This window comes from Nothobranchius furzeri, chromosome 2 (assembly GCF_043380555.1).
Source record: "Nothobranchius furzeri strain GRZ-AD chromosome 2, NfurGRZ-RIMD1, whole genome shotgun sequence".
NCBI classification, from domain to species: domain Eukaryota; kingdom Metazoa; phylum Chordata; class Actinopteri; order Cyprinodontiformes; family Nothobranchiidae; genus Nothobranchius; species Nothobranchius furzeri.
Genome location: NC_091742.1, coordinates 14915652 through 14938572, shown reverse-complemented (window position 1 = coordinate 14938572; position 22921 = coordinate 14915652). Strand labels below are relative to the sequence as shown.

At 45.4% G+C, this 22921-nt stretch overlaps 1 protein-coding gene and 1 non-coding gene across 4 annotated transcripts; one reads left to right on the top strand and one right to left on the bottom strand.

Annotated features, from left to right (window-relative positions):
* The first annotated feature begins 774 nt into the window (after positions 1–774).
* On the top strand, positions 775–20968 carry vash2 (vasohibin 2). Of its 3 annotated transcripts, none has more exons than XM_054748185.2 (9): positions 775–936; positions 1880–2321; positions 9607–9695; positions 9776–9832; positions 10385–10459; positions 15644–15881; positions 15950–16093; positions 18216–18334; positions 20690–20968. In XM_054748185.2, exons 2-9 carry the CDS (start codon positions 2007–2009, stop codon positions 20757–20759), a joined length of 1107 nt encoding a protein of 368 aa, XP_054604160.1. In that variant the 5' UTR covers positions 775–936; positions 1880–2006; the 3' UTR covers positions 20760–20968. The 3 variants fall into 3 exon arrangements, with proteins under 3 accessions (XP_054604160.1, XP_015803274.1, XP_054604161.1); XM_015947788.3 differs by lacking the exon at positions 775–936 and adding an exon at positions 1234–1463; XM_054748186.2 differs by lacking the exons at positions 775–936; positions 1880–2321 and adding an exon at positions 8572–8723.
* trnat-ugu (transfer RNA threonine (anticodon UGU)) lies at positions 11991–12063 on the bottom strand. Its single transcript has one exon. It is a non-coding gene; the product is annotated as a tRNA-Thr (tRNA).
* Positions 20969–22921: the final 1953 nt, after the last annotated feature.

The following is a 22921-nucleotide window of genomic DNA, read 5'->3' as shown; positions in this document are numbered from 1 at the left end:
CTGATATGATAGCAGAACATGTTTTTGCTCAATTTCCTTGATGTTCAGTTTCTCCCCATCTGAGGAATATTAAATAGTAGAACTGGGCCAAATGATTAGTTCTTCTGTGCTGCTTTACTTTTCATTCACTAGAGGGAGTGGTAAGTTAAATTTCTCCTGCAAATGTAGTAACCAACGTGTGTGTGTGTGTGTGTGTGTGTGTGTGTGTGTGTGTGTGTGTGTGTGTGTGTGTGTGTGTGTGTGTGTGTGTGTGTGTGTGTGTGTGTGTGTGTGTGTGTGTGTGTGTGTGTGTGTGTGTGAGTGTGAGTGAGAGAGAGATAAGGTAGTAATTCAACATTTTTAATCTGATTGCAACAAAAAAGTCTCATCGTTATTGTTCTTAAATGGATGCACAATTTTCTCAGTTGCTTTCCATCTGACTTTAGGGGTGAGAGATAATCATAGAAATAAAAAATCTGACACACAGTTGGGACAAGTTATAATAAACATTAAATAATTCTAATAAATCGACCATTTGTGGCAATGTATTTTAAAGCAATTGTTTGGTAAAATGATGTATTCTGAGATAAAGCTGATAGAATTAGAAAAAAATCAACAGTTACACCGAGTGGCTGAAAGCCCCATTTGTTGCAAATGTATCACTTGTTAGCTGCTTCGTCTCTCAAAATGAACCAATCAGAAAGCACCTTCTGTTCCAAATATGGTAGAAAATACTCTTAGCCCCGACCCTCTTTGTTGGCGTGACCAATGAGAAGCCGCAGAGGTTTGGGGACTGGCTTGGGGACGGATAGAGGGAAGCGCGAGGCGTCCACATTATCTTCAATTATTTAATCATGTAACGAAATACTTTAGCCTTTTTATTCGTGATGAAGTGACATTTCCTGTATCGGTAGCTGATACCGATGCGCCTTAAGTCGAGGGGGATGCATAGAGCAGGTAAATACTCTCGACTTTGGTGGTGGGAGGCTACAGCCCTGCGGTGTTCTCAGACCAAAGATAGAGGAGCAGTGTTGGCTAGCTAGCAAAACATAGAAACTTCCGGAGGAGACTTTCAGAATAAGACTGCGCTATGAGAGGAGGGTTTGATTTACTAAAGTGTTTGAAGTGGAATCTTCAGTTGGTGTTTTTACAAACATACAATTACCCCCTTGTAAGCGTGAATGCAATGCAACGTTTTTTTATTTAGATGTAGGAGATATAAAAACGCACGACTCTTATTGTGACACCGACTTTAGAGGAAGTGCAACCTAACGGCCTCTTGACTTTTATCAACTTGACACATACAAGAAAAGGTGAAGTTACAAAGCCTCAACCCAAAACAAGACTTCACAGCCTGCAGTGGACAGCGTCGCCTCTTTATGAATGGAACTTCTCTCGCCTCAACGAGTGTTTCTCAAGAGAAATGCCTTTTAATCCAGAGGGTTCGTCGTTTGTGTGAAACCCGAGCCCCGCTGGAGAGCACGGTAGGGTTGGATTATTAACGGTATCAAAACGGTTGCACCGAAAAAGAATTAGCCGGTGCTGGTGGCGTTGAACGCAGTTTTAATTTCACAGAAACTCTTTTTTAAAATATTATTATAAATATTATTTTCCCCAAATTATTTTATATGTGTTCATTTCCCCCCTGACTTTATGTCATCAGACAGTAGCCCTGGCTGGTGTGGAAAATCAAAGTGTTAGTGAAATATTCCGCATCTTTTTCTGTCTAAACGGGAAGTGATCAGGCTTTTTCCAGGAGCCAACAAAAACGCAGCCATATCTTTGAGTGATGATGTCGTTGCAGCACAATTGTTTTACTTTCATCCTGGTTTTTTTAATTATACATAACTTTATAGTGAAGTATCAATGTGAGTTTAGAGGTTCTGATTCTTGTTTCCAGGTCTGCCTTCACATGTCGATGCTTCACACCAACAACATGGACTGTTTACAGTGAAACCACATGATGATGGTCTTGTAGCCGGAGGAGGATCGCTCAGCTTAATTCGCCCTCCTCCTCCTTGGACCCAATGACTGGACCCAACTCCCCCAGCCGGACCGGCACCTCCCCGGCAAAGCTGAGCAGACACGGCCGGTCCAAGAGCACCAGCTCACACTGCCTCCTGCGATGCAGCGCTCGTGAGGAGTCCTCTGCATCCTCTCCCAACCACTCTCCTGAGGAGGAGGAGGAGGAGAAGGATGGAGGGGTCCTGTTCTACGTGAACAGAACCGGTTTTCCCATCGAGAGCGTCACCTGGGAGAGGATGTGGTCCCACGTGGCTGCTGTGCATCCTGACGGCCAGGAGATGGTGAATAAGATACGAAACGCAGCATATCATCCAAAAGTGAGTAAAGGGGTTGGAAACCTGAGATGTGTCTTTACGACGCTTCTGACCTCTCTGACCTTTTGATGAGTAGCTGCAGTTTTTGATTCCTGCCTGTTGTCTTGGTGACGCGACTCATGATGAAGTGCTGCTTCACTCTGGCTGTTTTCTAAAGGGTCATGATTTCTGGCATTTAAACATCTCAGAAGCACCAACACAGTTTGACACGGTGTGTGTTCACATGACAGCAGCAAGATGTTGGGCATCCAGAGATGTGTGTTTGCTGGTAAATGGCTTTTTATGAATGCTGTATTCCTGCAGCCCTCTGGGCTTAGCTGTGGCTGCTTGTCTTCTGAAGTAATCTAAAGGTCTTGGACTCTCCTGAAACCATTAAAACCAGCACAGCTGAGCTCTGATGGGACCAGATGTGACAGAAATGCAGCTCTGCAAGTTAAATATGTTCCTGTGAGTTTCTTATATCCACCTGAAGTCATTAGTTTGTTTATAAACATATAAAACAGAGACACTGAGCAGGCTTTTATTGCTCTTTATTTTTTTTAGTTTAGCTTCTTTTAAATAATCCATATCAATCTAATGGCTTTAGGTTTTACTGTTACATTTCCTCCGTCCATATCGTTCCACAGAGGAAACATTCAGCACAGTAAATATGAGGTGATATTGACTGAAATGTCAGACTTTCTGGTATTTGTTTACTGTAGGAATTTTTTATTATTTTACAGAAGTGTTATCACATTTTTCTTCATCCCTCTCCCTCTTGAAATGATGGATTTTCTGTAAGTAGGTGTTTAAATGTGGAAGTTGGTTTGTAGATAATCTTGTGCAGATCTGCGGCTGATGCAGCGAGCTGCGTTTGTTTGTTGAAGACTCTTCTAGTGACAAATTCATCCTTATCATACATGTCGAGTCTCAGCGGAAGCATGTTCTTGTGTTCAGTTGGGTGCCTGAGCCCATAAACACACTCACACACCATGATGCATTGTGTCACCATGACAACAATCATGCTAAAATAGGGCGTCATTGCTGTCAGATGGTGTTAACATGAACACAGGTACATGCTGACCCGAACACAACTAAAGGCTTGTTTAGGATGAATCTAATTAAAGTACGAGCTGATTTCGGAGGAACACACACACACACACACACACACACACACACACACACACACACACACACACACACACTCCAGTAATTATCATGAATGCTTGTTTATTTTTTCCAGAAGCGGAGGGGGAACCCACTTGTTGCCATACCGATGTGGTCGCTGGTGACCCGGTTGGCTGGCAGAACCAAACTCCACTTTTTGTGTTTCTGATAAACATGAGCTGCAGGAATGTGAACACAGACATTTCACAACCTTTAGGTCTTTTAGTTCCTGTCTACCTGGAAAATCACAGAAATCTCATCTTCAGTACAGGAGTGTGTCCTTCTCTCATGATCTGTGATGTTTTTATGTTTATGTTTATGTATTTAGCAGACACTTTTGTCCAAAGCGACTTACAAGTGATAATCGGCATTTTGCCCTTGAGGCTAACAACAACAGTAACAACAACAACATTGACATCAGTCATGGAGAGGAGGGAACAAGGAGTGGACAGTAGTTTTTATCTGAACAGTAAAGCTTTAGTCTGACTGCTGCAGTAGGAACCCGAGTGTCCGTTGGTTTATTTTAGCCGTATTGTTAACGTGCAACCTGACTCTGTGTAGTATAGAAACAGTTTGTTGGAGCAGAGCCAGCCGCTGACTCTATGCTCCAACTTCACCTTTAGGCCACAGAAAGAAGACAGGAGTGGCTTTGAGACTCCGACCACTTTTAATCATTTGGATTGTTTAAGGATTGCAGTTTTACTGAGAAATCAGTCGTGAAATGTGATTTTAAACTGTTTTATAACTCAGAGAAATCATGAGAAGGATGATAAATCACAATGTCGGTGAGGAGATATCTGTGGAATGTTAATCCAGCCCACACACAATCTTTCTCACCGTCCCTCCTGTCAGACTCCACGACCTCATTAGTCTCGGCACAGCAACCAAATAATCCCTCAATCTGGGTAGTAGATAATCTCTGGATTACGTCATAGGAGCCAGAACCAAAAAGAGGGAGGGGAGTCAAATATCCCAACAGCTTTTCCTTAAACGCATCATTAAAGCTGAATTATAATTTATTACATCTAAACTCAAACAGATTTTATCTCCTGTTGGAATCCCGTTGCTGGTCCTTTTTCCGTAAACAAAGGCAGGAATGCTGAATCTTTTTTTTGTCCGTGACTACAGGTGGAGAGCGTGGTGTAATCAGTAGGTCTGACCTAACCAGGTCATCCAGAAACACCGGAAAAGAGATAAAAAATCATGTCAGATGACCCAAATTATGGATGCTGGACATTTCAGATCTGACCTCTGCTGGTGTGTAATTCAGATTACAGGTCCAGTCCTGACAGCGTGCAGCAGAAAGATTCATCAGCCATTATTAAACCTGATAAAAGAACACGCACGCACGCACGCACACACACACACACACACACACACACACACACACACACACACACACACTCACTCACTCACTCACTCACTCACTCACTCACTCACTCACTCACTCACTCAGAGCATTCCCGGGATGTCCCACTCCAAAGATATCCCAGCATCAGAAATATGATCTCCTGTCTCGGTTCAGCACAGCTGCCCTTTAATCCTGACTGCTCTCAGATCAAACGTACACATTATCGACTCTAGTGTGAAGCTCTGGGGTCCTCTGACTCTGAAAGACGCGATGCAGGTGTGGGTGATTTATGATTCATCATTATGAAATGTAGAGGTGACGGCTAATCCTGACTGGATCACACTCCTGCACCACCACGTCTTCCTGCTCCAGTACTTTCATTTTATTTCTCTCTGCTGTTGGCCCCGCCCACTTTCCCATCAGACAATACAACAGGAAGGTCATGAAAGAGACGTGTCCGTCCATCTGTCTCCTGTTTCTGTCCCGGTTGTCTTATGTCCTGCTGTTGGGTCAGTGAGACTTGGATGGACCTTGATGCCACTTTAGTCTGATTTAAGGTTCAGTTGAGTTTTATTCATGGATTTTATTCTAAGTTGGTAGAAACTTAAATTTTAAATTGATAGATTATTATTATTTATTTACTTAATTTAGTAATTTCAGTTTTCAGTCGGACCTTTTTTCCAGCTGCCTTCAGCTGCAACAGCAAGAAGGTTTCACTCTTCAGGAAGTTTAAATGACGTGTTTGCTCTCCGCACACATGGCTGCACCATCACGGTGCAGCCATGTGGGTGGAGAAAAGTCAGAGGAGCAGAAAGCTAGACAAAAGAAGGAATGAAAACGGTGGTTGAAGTAATAATAGAGACGTCAGTAGGAAGGGCGGACAGGAAACAGGAAGTCAGGACTAGATTACAGAGGAAGCGTGTGTGGATGAGACAGATTAATTGCTGGTCTAAACTGGGCTTAATTAATGCTTTCTTACTGGAGATGAGGTCGGACCACCACACCACAGCAGAGTATTTCATATAAATGCATGGAAACACCTTGTAAATTTATGCGTGATAGAAAAATCTGGTGATTATTGCAAAAGCATAAAGAGACTGTGGACCTCCATCTGAAGGGATGGTAGCAGTGGTGGGACACAGCAGGGGTGGGATGCAGCTGCAGCGGTGGTGGGTCACAGCTGCAGGGGTGGGACGAAGCAGCGGTGGGACGCAGCAGCGGCGGTGGGACACAGCAGGAGTGGGATGCAGCTGCAGCAGTGGGACACAGCAGGAGTGGGACGAAGTAGCGGTGGGACGCAGTAACAGGGGTGGGACACAGCAGGAGTGGGACGAAGTAGCGGTGGGACGCAGTAACAGGGGTGGGACACAGCAGGAGTGGGACGCAGCAACAGGGGTAGGACACAGCAGGAGTGGGACGCAGCTGCAGCGGTGGGACACAGCAGGAGTGGGACGCAGCTGCAGCGGTGGGACACAGCAGGAGTGGGACACAGCTGCAGCGGTGAGACACAGCAGGAGTGGGACGAAGCAGCGGTGGGACGCAGCAGCGGCGGTGGGACACAGCAGGAGTGGGATGCAGCTGCAGCGGTGGGATGCAACTGCAGCGGTGGGACACAGCAGGAGTGGGACGAAGTAGCGGTGGGACGCAGTAACAGGGGTGGGACACAGCAGGAGTGGGACGCAGCAACAGGGGTAGGACACCGCAGGAGTGGGACGCAGCTGCAGCGGTGAGACACAGCTGTAGCAGCGGTGGGACACAGCAGGAGTGGGACGCAGCTGCAGCGGTGGGATGCAGCTGCAGCGGTGGGACACAGCAGGAGTGGGACGAAGTAGCGGTGGGACGCAGTAACAGGGGTGGGACACAGCAGGAGTGGGACACAGCAACAGGGGTAGGACACAGCAGGAGTGGGACGCAGCTGCAGCGGTGAGACACAGCTGTAGCAGCGGTGGGACACAGCAGGAGTGGGACGCAGCTGCATCGGTGGGACACAGCAGGAGTGGGACGCAGCTGCAGCGGTGGGACACAGCAGGAGTGGGACACAGCAGCGGTGAGACACAGCAGCAGGGGTGGGACACAGCAGGAGTGGGACGCAGCTGCAGCGGTGGGACACAGCAGGAGTGGGATGCAGCTGCAGCGGTGGTGGGACACAGCTGGAGGGGTAGGACGAAGTGGCGGTGGGACGCAGCTGCAGCGGTGGGACACAGCAGGAGTGGGACACTGCTGCAGGGGTGGGACGAAGTGGCGGTGGGACGCAGCTGCAGCGGTGGGACACAGCAGGAGTGGGATGCAGCTGCAATGGTGTGGCACAGCTGCAGCGGTGGGGCACAGCAGAAGTGGGACACGGCTGCAGGGATGGGACTCAGCAGGAGTGGGACGCAGCTGCAGCGGTGGGGCACAGCAGGAGTGGGACGCAGCTGCAGCGGTGGGGCACAGCAGGAGTGGGACGCAGCTGCAGTGGTGGGACACAGCAGGAGTGGGACGCAGCTGCAGGGGTGGGACACAACAGGAGTGGGAAGCAGCTGCAGCAGTGGGATGCAGCAGTAGCGGTGGGACACAGCAGCAGTGGTGGGACACAGCAGGAGTGGGATGCAGCTGCAGTGGTGGGATGCAGCAGCAGGAGTGGGACGCAGGAGTTGGACACAGCAGCAGCGGTGGGATGCAACAGCAGGGGTGGGACGCAACAGCAGGGGTGGGACGCAACAGCAGGAGTAGGACGCAGCAGCAGGGGTGGGACGCAGCAGCGGTGGGATGGCCGTCCAACCATTTTCCCATAAGAAAGTTGAGGATTAAAGTTCCTGGAGCAGAAGCAGCTGCGGCCCTTTTGAGCAGCTGATGTACAGCATCATTGAGAGGAGTTACTCACATTATGATGCTGTAAAACAAGCTCATACTGGTGTCGGCTGGCATACTGGTTTATGGGCTGGCTGGACACCAGCAGGACCGGCCAGCTGGCAGATTGTTCGTTTACTGTGAGCTACAGCAGATTGGCTGAGACCAAGGCCCAATCCCAGCACTCGCCCTGCGACCTTCAGCTAAGTGCACTTCGAGTGCGTGGTTCACAATTGTGCAAATAATTGTTGAATTGAGACAGGGAGCATAGCTTCATGGATCGCAACGCATACCGGGATGCTGGTTGCTGTGATGCCTTAAAAAACTTTATTAACAACTTTCAAACAAACAATTATTAGAAATAATCTTACATTTGTTGCTGCTTTGCCTAAAAGTTTTACAGCATCAACTAATCATCCTAAAACGAACTAATTTAATAAGAAAATACATATTTTCAGAAAAGGAGCTTGAGCCTTTTCTCCTGCAGCAATGGATTGTGGGTAAACCCTTCACCCATGTCCGCATTGATGCTGACTTGGGTGAAGTGCGGATCAAGGGCGCTAAAGGGGCGTGATCAGCTTCCGCATTAGAGAATCGGGACACCCTACGCACTCGCACCCCCGGTTGGGTTCGCGCAATTAAAAGGTGCAAATGTGGAAGTGCGAGTGTTGGGATTGAGCCCAACACATTTGAGCCTTGATGCTAGCAGCTAGCATGAGCTCCTGCTCTCTTATTTATGTAGATTTGACCAAATGTGTTTAAAACTCTGACTCTTTTTGTTTCTAAACCCACAGGAAGTGTTACGGTTCCCCCTTCCTGTGTGTGTGTATGTGTGTGTGTGTGTGCGCCCTCACCGCTGACCTCTGAGGAACATTCCTGTTGAGGTGAAGCCGCTGTAAAACCAGCTGTTTTTGTTTATCTCTCCAGTCTGGTTTCTGATGATGTTGTGGTCTAACGCTGGCCGATCCTGATTATTCCCTCCAACATTCCGGGTTTGAGCCAGTGTGTCAGAGGAAGTAATTTCCTGCAGCTCTGCTGGGTTTTTCTGGGATGACCACTGTTTCCTCCTTTCTGCTTCCGTAAGATAAACATTTGTCTGGAAATTGACATTAATTTCTGATTTAGGTTAACCTGAACGTAAACGCTGACTGGTTAGATGTCTAGCAGTATCGGTTACGGGATTAGAAACACGGATCACAGATGAGCTTCACCAGCTATTTTCTGGTTTATTCATGAAAGTGAAGTTCTGGTTGCAGCCATGAGTCACGGCCACCACAGCCTCTGCTTTCAGAAGAAGTTTTAATAAAACCTGGTGAGGATAAAGGTTTGGAGCACTGAAAAACCATGTTTTTATGGTTATTTCTGATTCTAACGGCTCACTTTGAGTGCTTCATGCAGGCTGGACATGAAAATAGTCTCATACACCAATCTTCTGCAATAGCTTCTGATGAAACTCTAGGATTAGAAAATCCTGACAGATCTACGTCACACTGTCACTAACATTCATGGACTCACCCATCTGGACTCACGACGGGGAAGGCTGTTGTTGGTTTAGCATCCAGGAAACAACAGAGAACGTCTCGGCTAGTAGAAGCTAACTGTTAGCATTAGCAACTCCACCACACAGCAGAACTCCTCCAGGCTTGTGTTATTTGTGGAGATAAAACATCAACACTGCAGAGCAAACAGAGTCCGTGGCAGTCGTCTGAAGCCAATTTCTCCCCCAGCTGACTTCTACATCCTGAACCAGGTGCACCTGAGCTTTGTTTCACCAGAGTACGATTTACACAGCATTCATAATTAAACGAGTGACCGACATCTTTAACGTGTTGCTGCTGGATTTACAGACTTGTGGGAAACATTGAACGCCTGGTATAGTTTTAAAGATGAGAGGAGTTGTAGGAGATCTAAATGGTCTCACATGTTGACTAGATGTTTAATCTGGAACGTTCTCATCTTCAGCCTCCTGTTCCCTCCATTCCAACCTTTAAACCCTCCATGTCTGTGGCTGACTGGCTGGTGGCCATCCAGAACTTCATGAAGACTCTGCAGTATCCTTTGCTGGGACCACATTTCTACGTCTCCTAGCAGCTGTGGACAGGATTCGTGTTGTCCTTAACCTCTGTGTCAGGTACAACCACACAGGAACCCAGTTCTTTGAAATCAAGAAGAGCCGTCCTCTGTGTGGGTGAGTAGCTTTAAAATACGTTCCTGTAGAAAAGCAACGTTTTTACATTTCACCACTTTTATTACTGAAGGACAAAATATGAATTATGTTTCTGTGGTCAGAACTCGGTGTTGAAGAGAATTAATGCTCCAAGCTCTGGTTTACACTTGAATCATAGATGAAAAATTAAAAAAAAAACATACAAAAACTTTTCTTAACTGACTTTACTTAACATCTTACTTAGCAAGCTCAAACATATAGGACCTTCTCAGGCATCTGTGGCTTGGTTTAGACCCCTCTACATCAGTTTATGCATATACCTATATATGTATAGGCGTTCCTCAAGGGTCGATACTGGGCCCAGCCTTATTCACAATAACATTGTTCATGCTGTTGACCGTTCTCACATGTTCTTCACTTTTTCTGCTCGTTATTCTGTAAAGTGACTTGGCTTAACGAGTCCTAAACAACATTTTGTTTCTGTTTCACCTCTCATCTTCATCCTCCTCATATTCTTCCCAAAATGCAACTTCCTCTTCATCTACCTCCTCTTCTCCTCTTCCTCCCCTCCAGGTTAATGGAAACCGCCAGAGAGATGATCAGGGAGTCTCTGCCAATCAAATGCCTGGAAGCAGTTATCCTGGGAATGTATCCTTACACACACACACATATGCACACACACACACACACACACACACACACACACACATATGCACACACACACACACACACACACACACACACACACACACACACACACAGCACTGTAAGGTTTATCATCTGTGTATAAAAATTAATAAAACACACTGCTCTAAACGTCTAATGCCCCCATCACCGATCTGTAGTGTTCTATTTTGTTGCTTGGCAACAGGCCCTCTCCAAGCCAGCCCCCCCCCATCTTAGTGTCATCCAGCAGAGCTTCAGGTTCTGCAGCAGCTGTTCTGGTCTCAGGAGCTTTTCATGACTTTTGTTGTGATTTAATCCTGATTTTTAGTTGCTGGTTTCATCTATTTTTTTAAGCTCTATTGTTGTCCAGTAATCAGAAGGTTACAGGTTAGATCCCGGCTCTGACCAGGGAATGCTGCCGTTGTGTCCTTGGACAAGTCACTTACATGCTGGTGGTGTTCGGAGGGACCGGTAGCGCCTGTGTTCTGCAGCCTCGCCTCTGTCAGTGCAGCTGTGGCTCATGCCCGCCAGTGTGTCAATGTGTGGATGACAGTGTTGTAAAGCGCCATGGGGGGTTGTACAAATACAACACATTTCCAGTTTCAATCTTGAAACCCCCCTCCTCCCAACTGACACGGTTCAGTCTGACATTGTTGGTCTGAGTCCACATGTGGAGGTCTGGAGCACGACCAGAGTAGGCTCTTGTGTTTCTGCCTCCAGGACATGTTCCAGATGAGCAGCAACAGTACAACATGGTGTTTTTATGATGATGTCATCTCCAGGGCAACAGACTAGATAATAATGGTTATGGCTAATTTCTTCTTCTCATTAGGGCTTATGCATTTAAATAGCAAGTCACCCACTACCAGAGTCTAACTCCACTCCCACTTCATGTTTGAAAAATGCAACAAATGCTGTTGTCTGGCAGACCAAGAGGGCAGAGCCGCTAACAAATACACACACAGGCTCATAACGGCATTGTGACATCATAATGTACCAGTTAACATCATCGCATACCTCTTAGCAGATTTAAATTCAAATACAGTGTTGAGTTTTTACCTGACAACGGCGCAACACTGACAATTTTAGGCAGAATATAAAAATTTTAACTAAGATGCATCGAAGTGCCAAATTATTGACGACACGTGTCTACAGCACGATTAGACACTTGTTTTATAGAGTTTATCAGCAAAAACAAGTAGATTTGGGGTGACTTGCTCTTTAAAGAACAGGAAGTGAAGTTTTTCAGACATGCAGGCTGGACTCGTGCTCCCGGTCTACTACGGACTCAGACTAAATATGCTGAAGGGGGTAATGATGCAGGTTTATGTGCCAACAGAGGAGACGATCCAGATTAGCTTGTGCTGGTTTTCTCCAGCGCTGACTTCAGACGCTCACAAACATGATTCTGTTTTAACGTTCGTTTCATGTTGATGAAAGATGTCTGACTGTTCAGGAAGATTTGGTTTTACGCCAACATTAAACATCTGGTCATGAAGAGAAAAAAGCAGGCAGGCCCCAACGAGGTTCGAACTCGTGACCCCTGGTTTACAAGACCAGTGCTCTAGCCACTGAGCTATGGAGCCTCTGTCATGCAGGTCAGACAGGTTACTCTTAAAGCTGTGACACACCTGCTGCTGTGATGATGTCATACCAGTCCAACCAGTCAGCTCTGTAGGAAGCTTAAACTGGTCCTCAGAGCAGTGTAATCCCAGCATTCCCATCCTTCACCCCCAAGTTTCATCCTAAAACCACCTGATGAGGAGTGATTGGAGCTTGTGTGTTGTCTTGTTTTATTTGCTGACCATTCTGTAGATGACGCAGCTACTCAGCCGCTTAGTGTTGGCTCAGGTGCATTTACTGTGGCGGCCATATTGAACGAGCTAGATTCCAAAAGCTGTAGGCCAGGGGTCCTCCCACCTGGTCCTGGCGGGCCGGTATCCAGCATGTTTTAGTTGTTTCCCTGCTTCTACACACCTGATGTCAATCAGCAGGTGGGTAACAGGCTTCTGCAGAGCTGCTGAACAGGTGTGTTGGAGCAGAGAAACAGCTAAAACATGCAGGATACCGGCCCACCTGGACCAGGATGGAGCCCTGCTGTAGACGTTCTTCCAGTCAGGAGGTTGGGAATGTGATCCCGGCTTCCTGAACAGATCCAGGGAATCTAAACTCCAGAGAGCTTTGTATAAAAGGAAGTCCAGCTGGTGTGTGTGTGTTTTGTTACATTATTGTGATTTTTGTACGTTTTATAAACAGATAAACAAAGTGAATGTTAAAATAAAGCGAGTGTGACGAGGCTTCGGGGCTCGGCTCTCGCTGAATGTGAAAAGACTCGTTGTAAACCGCAGCCATATTTTACATTCTTCCTCCAAACTGATACAGGAAAGTTCCAGAGGCGATAACGGTGATGGCAGAAGCACATGACAGAGTTTCAGAGGAACAGAACCTTGCATTGTTCTCTAAAGGTTACTTGTTTACTTTTAAACGTGGGGTTGGAGTGATGGGATGTGGCAGAGGAGCGTGTTGGGAGGACGTGACCTCAGCTGAACTGACTCGGAGCGCTTCAGCCTGTTGTTGCTTTCTAAGTGATGGATCGCTTGTGAGAGGGTGGAAAATGTTCCAGACTGTTGGGGCTGAGCTGCTGGCAGCGTCACATGTCGTCCGTCACATAAACAAGCTTGTTAAACTAACCGTCGGTTAGTCGGGAACAAGGTTGTTCTGCTCATCTCCGCACACGTGAAGCTCGTCTGGAGAAGGTCTGTCCAGAATATTTATCTGGTGTTCTGTACAACATCCCACTTGCTGAACATTTGTTCTTGTGCTGCTTCATAGACCACACTGATACAGAGATGCTTTAAATGTGTAATCTAGTTACTTTAGTTGGTTAAAACCGTTAGACGCGTGATGCTGACAGCTAGGGTTGTCACGGTAACCGGTATAGCGGTAAACCCCGGTAAAAAAGTTGACAATAAAAATAACCGTCCAGTTTTTAAAAAACTATATTATCTCGGTGGGTTTACCGTGGCCGCGGTTTCGGCGCGGTGACCCTTACCAGCCACCGTCGCTTCAGCTGAAGTTCCCGCTGCGCGCACACGCACTTTTTAGTTTGCAACGGCACCAAAACTTTGAAGCTGAAATAATGGCCGAAGGAGGAGACGGCAGCGCCCAGGACATCCATCAGCCCTCAAAGAAGACTAAATCGGAAGTATGGGCATATTTTGGATTTCTGAAAAACGCTGAGGGACAGTTAATAGAAGACTGCTATCCCGTTTGCAGAACGTGCAGGAAACAAGTGTCTGCAAAAGGCAGCAACACTTTGAATCTAATGGCACATCTGCGTGACCATCACCCACGTCTCTACAGCCAGTGCAAGGTAAGTTAACATGAGCATTTTAGCTTAAATGCATGACGTGAGGACTTTTGGTTGAGGGAGAATGCAACGAGTCACTATATACTGCAGCCGCAGCGTCCTCTGCCAGCATTTAAACCGTGTCACGGACACCCTGTTGCTGGATGAAGCATCTTATTTGTTGATGATGAAGAGAAATATACAATTAGTTCCTTGTCATTGATTTGTTTACTTATTCAATGCCATTTATACTTGAACATTTGGATTTGATTACATAGTGTAGTAGTTATTTTAGTAATTTGTTTAAAGTGGCTATTTATTTTAAATACATATTTTTTAAGGTTGACTTGTACAGTGCTCAAGTCAAGTGTGGACTGGAGTTTTAGATTTTCATTTTGATAATGAAGAAAACAAGTATATGAGAAAACAAGTGGTGTTTCTTTGATTTGTTTACATATTGTTTATGTTTTGAATGTTTGGATTTGTATAATTTAAACCTGCACTGACTACTGTAACATGTTCCAGAAAAAGAAGCTATTTGTTCCTTTACTTGTGAAAAGTTGCACTTTTGCTAAGGCTTTGTGTTATTTTAGGTTTAATAAACACTGTTAAACCTTTTCAGAACTATTTCAGTTTGTGTAGAACAGGACTATCAATTCTTTCTGAACATATGCAACACCGTTTAAAAAATACCGCGATAATACCGAAAACCGTGATAATTTTGGTCACAATAACCTTGAGGTTAAATTTTCATACCGTGACAACCCTACTGACAGCCTAGATAATCAGAGCTGTTTCCTCATTTCTTCTTTTTCCAGACAAACATTGGAGTTTTGTTCATTTGTTTATTCTTGCAGCTTCCATAAAGCCGAGGTCAGTAATGAGCGTGATAGCCTGAAGAATAACTAAAACTAATTAATAATTAAGACTCATTAACACCTAATCTCTGATTGGCCAACAGTATCTCTACTCTTCTGCTGCCTTCACTCACTCTTCTTGGGTGAAAAAGGCAACACTGACGTGTTTTCAAGCCATATCGCTAGCCGAGACACGCTCTGCTCTCTGCTTCCTGTGGGTGGTCCCAAGCTAGGGTGGGTGGGGCCAATAATGCAAATTATTCCGGTGATGTAGAAGCAACTGGCTTTTTCTGACTCCATGGGTTTTTATCCGTTTAATTTCTGTGGCTGATAAAGACTCTTACCTACAACCACACCTAATTTTATCCCAGCAACGCTAAAACTGACGGAGTGGCTGTGGCCATCTGCATTTAGGCTGGGGGTAGGGAGCGCCGCTATCCGCCGTTTTAGAGGTTTCCCTGCTCCAACACAGTTGAGTCACCTGTGCAGCAGCTCATCCGGCTCTGTAGAAGCCTGTTAATCACCTGCTGTTTAAAATCAGGTGTGTTGAAGTGGGGAGGCTCTCCAGGACCAGAGTTCCCATTCCCAGATTTAGGCTGACTATAAATGTTAGTTAGTCGTAGTCGAATATCAAATGAAGACCTTGAGTTTCATCACAATATCTTCTTTATTTTTGGGACATGTTCTGGTAAAAACATCCAGGTAACAACAAGAAGGTGACTGTATCAGAAACAAATCCAACATAAACTCTGTGACAGTTCGATGCTCGGACTGTCGACCCGATGGCGTTCTCAGGATCAGACTGAATCTCATCACACAACTCGAGCTGCTGCTTCCTCCTCTGACACATCTAACCAGGTTTAACGTGTTAAATCATAGCCAATAAAACCAGAAAACTCTTTCACACAGGCAACAAATGACACAGCAGCAGGTAATCCTCCCTTAACTGGTCCCAACCAGCTACCTGACCAATGGACTCACATCTCTCGAGCGCTTCCCCATCAGCTTTAAGACCCAGTTTTCGGGACACTGCTTTCACCACGTGGTTCTTGGCGTCTACTCCAACGGTCGTTATGGATCATTGGGCATGAGCCGGCGCCAGGATCTGATGGATAAGCCGCCGACCTACCGAACGCTGGGAGAACTGGTGGCCGAGTTTGAGCGTTCCTACAAGAGATACCAGCACACTTTAAAGAAGGTGGGGATGAACGGATGGCGCAGACGGGGTAAACGTCTGAGAATAAACGTTTAAACTTCTCTTCTCAGGTGAAGATTGGCTTGTACGTGCCTCACGACCCCCATGTCTTCCAGCCAATCGAGTGGAAGCATTTGGTGCTGAATGCAGCCCGACTCGGAGCTCAGGAGATGAGGAAGGAGCTGGAGAAACACGGGCGAGACATGAGGATGAAGGTTTGTCTCTCGGTGCAGATACGATGAGACGGGAGCTTTTCCAGCCTCACGTTTACCCAGCATGCATCTGGGCTCACACACACCAAGAGACTTACTCTGGACTGTTTTACCCTGGATTTAAATGTTGGCAGTGATTGTCTAGTGGACGTTTATTTTTCAGATCAACATTTTCTTCTAACTCTGAGGACCTGTTCACACATGGTCCCCTACTATTACTATTACTACTGCTACTAACACTACTACTATTACTACCACTACTATTGCTATTACTACTACTACTATTACTGTTACTACTACTACTACTATCATTACTATTACTACTAATATTACTACTACTATTACTGTTACTACTGCTACTACTACTATCATTACTACTACTGCTATTACTATTACTACTGCTACTACCACTACTACTACTACTACTACTATTACAATTACTACTGCTACTATTACTACTATTACTATATTACTACAACTGCTATTACTAACAAAATTAATAGTAATAGTAATAGCGGTGATAATAATCCAGACATAAATTAATAATAACACTATAATAATTAACGGATGTTTCCCTGAGATCAGACTGAAGGGATCTAAACGGTCAGAAATGATTCAGGCGTGATGAAGAACATGTGAGGAAAGAAAACAAGGAACTGGATCATGTGAGGCCAAACAAGTTCCTTTGGCCTTTATGTGGTGCAGTCCTGTGTGTGTGTGTGTGTGTGTGTGTGTGCGCATGCGTGCGCGCTGTACAGGACCGTCCTTCATGTCTGCAGCAAATGTAGGTTGTGGAGTTTGCAGCTGTCTTACACAAATATGAACACACACACACACACTTCTCTGGTGTCATTAGTGAAGCTTTAGTGATCTCAAGAGTCTGTATTTAATCTTTAGAAAAACCAAAACTGATCAAACATATTTATTATCATCACTGAAGGACTGGAGTTTGGCTTCATCTGTGTGTGAAATAATCAGATTATGTGAGTTTCAGCAGGAGAGAAGAGCTTCCTAGTTTTAAAGCGCTTCTGTTGTTATTTAACACACACACACACACACACACACACACACACACAGTGTTAAACGGTCGTCTTCCCGCTGCTTCATTCCTCCTGGCTCTTATTCTCCTTCCACAGAAGTTTCAGTTCTGTTGCCAAAAGGTCATTAAAGGTCAGGATTTCTAGTTTTATTACTTCTAATCATTAAAGCTTTTCAGAATGGAGACCCGTTCCTCCTCAGGTTTTTGCTGCTGGTTAATAATACTTTATATTTATTTTAAAGTTATTTTTGTCCAGCAGGACTAAAGAGGTCAACAGAACCATGATGACGTTCTTTTCCTTCTGAATATTTATCTGGTTTGATCTCCAGTTTCAGTTTGCTTTATTGTGAGGTCTCATTTCTGCTGCTGGAGACATCCAGACAACTGGAGCTCCACCTCACGCTCTGCTTTCAGAACCTTTGGAACCAAACCTTGGTCTGAGCCAGGAGCTCTGCTGGGAACATCTGAGAAGAACGATCTTGGTCCTTCAGAAGTTTTAAATTCATTTCTGGATCTTTCAGCAAAAAGACGTGATGCTAAAACTGGAGAAACCTGATCTCAGCTTTCTGGATCAGCTTGAGGCTCTAAGAGAACCTTCAGAACATCCTGATCATGCAGAACTAAAATAACCAGGTCTTGGCTCAGGATGCTCCTGGTTTCAGCATCATCATACGGAAGGAAAGAGGTCCTGGTCACATGTTTCTCTGAGTTACAGACCTGATCCTGGTCCAGAAGAACACCAGGGTTCCTCAGAGGCTCGGGACTAAAATCCAGTTCCACTAAATAAAACTAAAACGAGGCTGAAACTCTTCCGTTTTCACATTTGATGATAAATCAAAGCTTTTAGAAACAGAAAAAAGATTAGCATTAGCATTGGATTCATGCCAACATTTAGTCTGAATGTTTTATTTTGATCAATCTTGTCGTGATTTGTTGCAACAAAAAGAAACTGAATTGAATGATTATTGATTTTCTACATTAATATTTAATGCTAATGCTAATCTAGCCTCATTCTAATATTAAATACATGACTGTGTCAATTTAACTGAATAGAAACCTGTGATATTGACTTTTGTCTTCTTTTAGATCCTAAAATCATCCAGCGCTCAATCGCCAATCAAAGAGCGCAGCCGAGGAAAATCCCTGTCGCCACGGCGACGGCAGGGCAGTCCACAGCGACGGATCCCAATCCGCAGAGACAAATCGTGAGTGCTGTGAAACTCGGCCGACTTTTGGGTTTTATATTTCTGCTCCAGACGTTTTCTAACCAGCTGCTGGTGATGATCAGCACACACGCACGCACGCACGCACGCACACACACACACACACACACACACACACACACACACACGCACACACACGCACACACATGCACGCACGCCTGCGCTCCAGTCAGAGAGAGTTCAGGCTTCATCTGATGTGTGTGTCTCTAAAAAAACACTGATCTGACTTGTGATGACAGGTGTGTGTGTGTGTGTGTGTGTGTGTGTGTGTGTGTGTGTGTGTGTGTGTGTGTGTGTGTGTGTGTGTGTGTGTGTGTGTGTGTGTTCAGTAGAGAGCTGAAGCAGCACAAAGACTCAAGAACACTAATCTGAAACGAGGCGACACTGACTCCGCAGACTGCTCAGCGTTATCGCCAAGCAGACGAGTCGTCCTCATGTCCAACTGTCTCTGAGCGTTACTGTCTCTGTCGGTGGACACCGGCCACACGCAGAGCTGCAGCGTTTGTGTCTGATGTGAGAACAAACACCCAAACCGAAGTAATCAGGAGTCTGCTGCTATGTTCTGGTGCAGCTTAACTCGATTTGAATATGAAGCCTTTAGATCTGCAGCAGCGTTCATTTCCAGTTCAGGATTAGCTGAAGAGATGAATCAGCGCGTGTGTGTGTGTGTGTGTGTGTGTGTGTCAGCTGTGTGATGGGATGTAACACAACCTGACTGGGACAACAGCTGACAGCTGACCTTGTCTTTTAGATGCAGTTTCCCCACTTTATTGTTAGGAAAACCCTTGAACGTCCTTAACGGTGACAATGCTAATCCTAATATCTATACACACACACACACACACACACACACACACACACACACACACACACACACACACACACATATATATATATATACTTGTTCTTTCTGTTTCGTATCTTTATTCTGGGCTACTGTTGGCCACAGCCCACACCTTAACTCCAGGAAAAACTAAGTTAAAGATCTCCGTTCAAGCTAGCTCACTTTCTCTTTCTAAACAACCGATCAGGAATTCTCCACACAACCGGCCGAGAACATAAAAGTCCAGCCATAACAAATCGTAACCCGTTACACTATTGTCAAACAATGTAAAGCATGAAACGTATAGCCTGTATTTGTGAACTTATACTAGCCCTAATTGAAGTATGAAATTAATTTAAATATCATGAAATGTTTAATATTTACTTTATTTTGAAACGCCACTGGCTCCTTCCTGTTTAGCTGCGGTGCTTCGGTTGAGCTTCTCATGAGAAATAGTCCGAAGTAGAGGAGAAAAGTCTGTGTCCCGCCTTATTGACAGATATTTGTACAAACTGCGGATACTTCAGGAGGCGGGACTTAAACGCAGGTTCAAGTTCGGAGAGCGTGGAGCGCACTAACGTCAAACCAGCACCACAAAATGAAAGGGCAGGGAGAGCACAGATGGTCAATAGCTGTATTGAAACGACAGATAGATGAGTGGAGAAAATATTTTATTTTGAAACATCGGAGGTGAAGTAACATCTCGAATAAACGAATAAGAAGAAGGGGGCGTTTCCTCTTTTACCAGGTGGCCGTATGATACTGGCTTTTTGCCGCTGATCAGTGACATCACTGCCAAAGCAGTCGTAACGCTGATGTCTGTGCAAAGTTCTGAAAGAGCTGCGGGGAGACGCAGCTGAGAGGACAGGGACATCGTGTCTCCCCTCCCAGAATTCACCCTGAATTCCAGACAGTGGAAACACGTCGTTTGTGACTTCCTGTATTTTTTGGCGATCTCCAGGAGCCTCGTCATTAAGAGAAAAATGGAGAAGATCTTGTTTTGAATTGGGTTTGCTGAGTTAACTCCAACTGTTTCAGAGCAGCACATCAGCACTTAAGGGTGATGCTTAGAAAGCTATTACTGCCATCAACAGAGCACTTACCCACTCAACAATATGTCACCACATCAGAGCAGCGACTCCAGCAGAGACGGTAATCTGCTGCTGCAGCCGACCTCCGAGGCGTCGCCAACACCACAACGGCATCTGAAACCGAGACTTTAGAGGCACAAATCAGAGATTCATCCCGGCACTTGGGGTTGGATTTTTGATTTATGTCCCCCTTAGAGTGCTGATGTCTGCAGACCAGACAGAAGTGAGGAGCTGCAAGAGGTCAGAGGTCAAAGACTCATGTTGATTAAAGAAGGAACTAATTTGCTGTTAAGCATTTAAAAAGTCCTGAATGTCTTCAGGAGCTCTGCTTGGAGACTGTTCAGTTCTGCAGTAGAACACAAGTAGCTGCTACTACGTTTCCCAGCATGCATCATTGTTCAGCATCTGTCTGCTTTGTTTCAGGCCGGCCCCCGTGGAGAGGAAGCCTCCAGAGCTCAGCACCCTCAGCGATGGCTACCAGATCCGCATCTGATGTCACACACACACACACACACACACGGACACACACACACACACACACGGACACACACACACACACACGGACCCCCAAACGTGGCTCTGACTCAAGTGGGCCACAGGAAGAGTGACTTTCCCTCTGCTGATCCTGTATCTGTGAATCCGGGGTGTGAGTGTGTGAACACGACTGGGCAGCAGGAGGTTTAAGGTGGAGTGTGTTGAGGCAGGAAGAACAAAAATATTGGATTGTTTACAAAATTTTACTGAATATACAATCTCTTAATATTCTAAGAGCAACAGCAGCAAAGAACCAGCAGTTTTCACTCATTCATGTCCGTTTTCCAACATGCTGGTTAAGGATGAGGCAGAAGAAGGTGGAGTGATACAGACGACACAGAAGGGTTTAACGGTTTCCTCCATTCCGGAAGAATCTTGGTGGTTTCAGTGAGAATTACGTAACTACACAGGTAAGAATCACCTGAAAGAGTTCGCTCAGCACTGTAGAACTGTCCCACACTCGTACGTGGGACTTCATCAGAAGGATCGTCCAAACCGTCCCGTCCCGCCTCGCCTACGTCGGACCGGATGTTTGGATTCTCCCTGTTTGAGGCCTTTGATGAATCACAGCTAAGAAGCCTGAATTCATTTCTTCATGGATGAGTTTAGCCAACAAACATGCTAAAGGTTGAGTTTTACGTGTTCGTGGATTCAGCTAGCTGTACGAGTCGGTCGCTGAGCCCAGACCAGCTCTGGGCCACGCTGCTGAGGATGTTCTACACTCGGAATAAAAACGGACTTGTATGGTTTACCTGAAAATGGTGTTTTCGAACACAGTCAACAGGATCGATTTTGCCAAAATGTTAAGATTTGTATGTGTTTGAGGCCTGCAGAAGAACGTTATTTTGGTTTTTGTAAAACTAAAAGTTTATTTACAAGTCTGTATCTCAAGGGCCCAGATTGGCAGTTCAAAAGTTTTCTGTCCCCACCGTCTTTACGTGTGATCGGATGTAGATCTGGAGTACACCACCAGGCGATCGTCGATGATCTAGACCGAGATGGTCAAACAGACCTGGTAGAGAACGATTCTGAGATGAAGCGGGTCAAACCAACCCGGTACTCTGACCCCAATCAGCTGTTTTTGGACGAGCTGATGTTATTTTATTTTGGGCCCAATGAGTAAATCTAATGTAAACCTTTACAGCAGCTGGATCAAAGCACCATTTTTTATTTCCTACCCTGATCTTTCCCCCTCAGCATCGTCTGATTGTTTCATCTCTTTTCTTTGGGTGACTCGCCTCGTCTCCGTCAGGCGACGTGCGTTTGGTCGCCAACAGAAACCTTTTCTAGCTTCAACAACGAGCTATGCACACGCGTGGACAGAGCCGATGACGGCTGAAGCAAACTGAGCTAAAATCCTCGTCTTCCTTGGATGGACACCACCGCCCATTCAGCAGAAGTCCTCCCAACCGTGTTTAGGTCCAACCGGAGTTCTGTTGACTGATACTCAACAGGTATCATCAACCAGATCCAGATGTCTGTGAGCAAAAGCACAAAGCTGCTCGCCGTTTGTACGACACAAAGAAACGGTGCATTTTTCATGCATCTGCTTTACTTTTCATGATTCACAAATTAGGATGATAACAGTAGCAGATGCTTTGTGCTCGACAGTTTTTTCTTCACTGAATGTTTCTTTGGTTTGGCTGAAGTTTAGTGCTTTATGATTGTAATGAGTTTGTTTCTCTGAGGTTTGTTCTGATGTGCTTTCCAAGGAAACCCTGAAGGTCACGCATGTCTGAGGCACTGTTTTATGTTCCAGATCTTGGCTTTTTCTTTAAAGCCTCCACTAGTCCCATAGTTTCTGTTAATTTGTTGTAAAACCTAAAGGGATAATCTGGCTAAGTTAGTGTTTCTGTGTGGAAGCGACGAATAATGACCGTTATACCCGTTGGAGCCAATTAGCCGTTAGCTTATCTGTCCTAAAGGACCCAACGTTTTTTCCTCAAACTTCCTGGAAATAATTTCATTTCCTTTTACTGCAATGGTTGGGTTAGGGGACAAGATGAAGCCATGAATCAACTAAGATGCAAGAAAAATTTAATCAGTGAAATTAAAAGTGCTATGGCAGGTAAAAGTGTCATTATTTAGAGCTTCTACCCAAAAACAACTGAAAAAGACCCT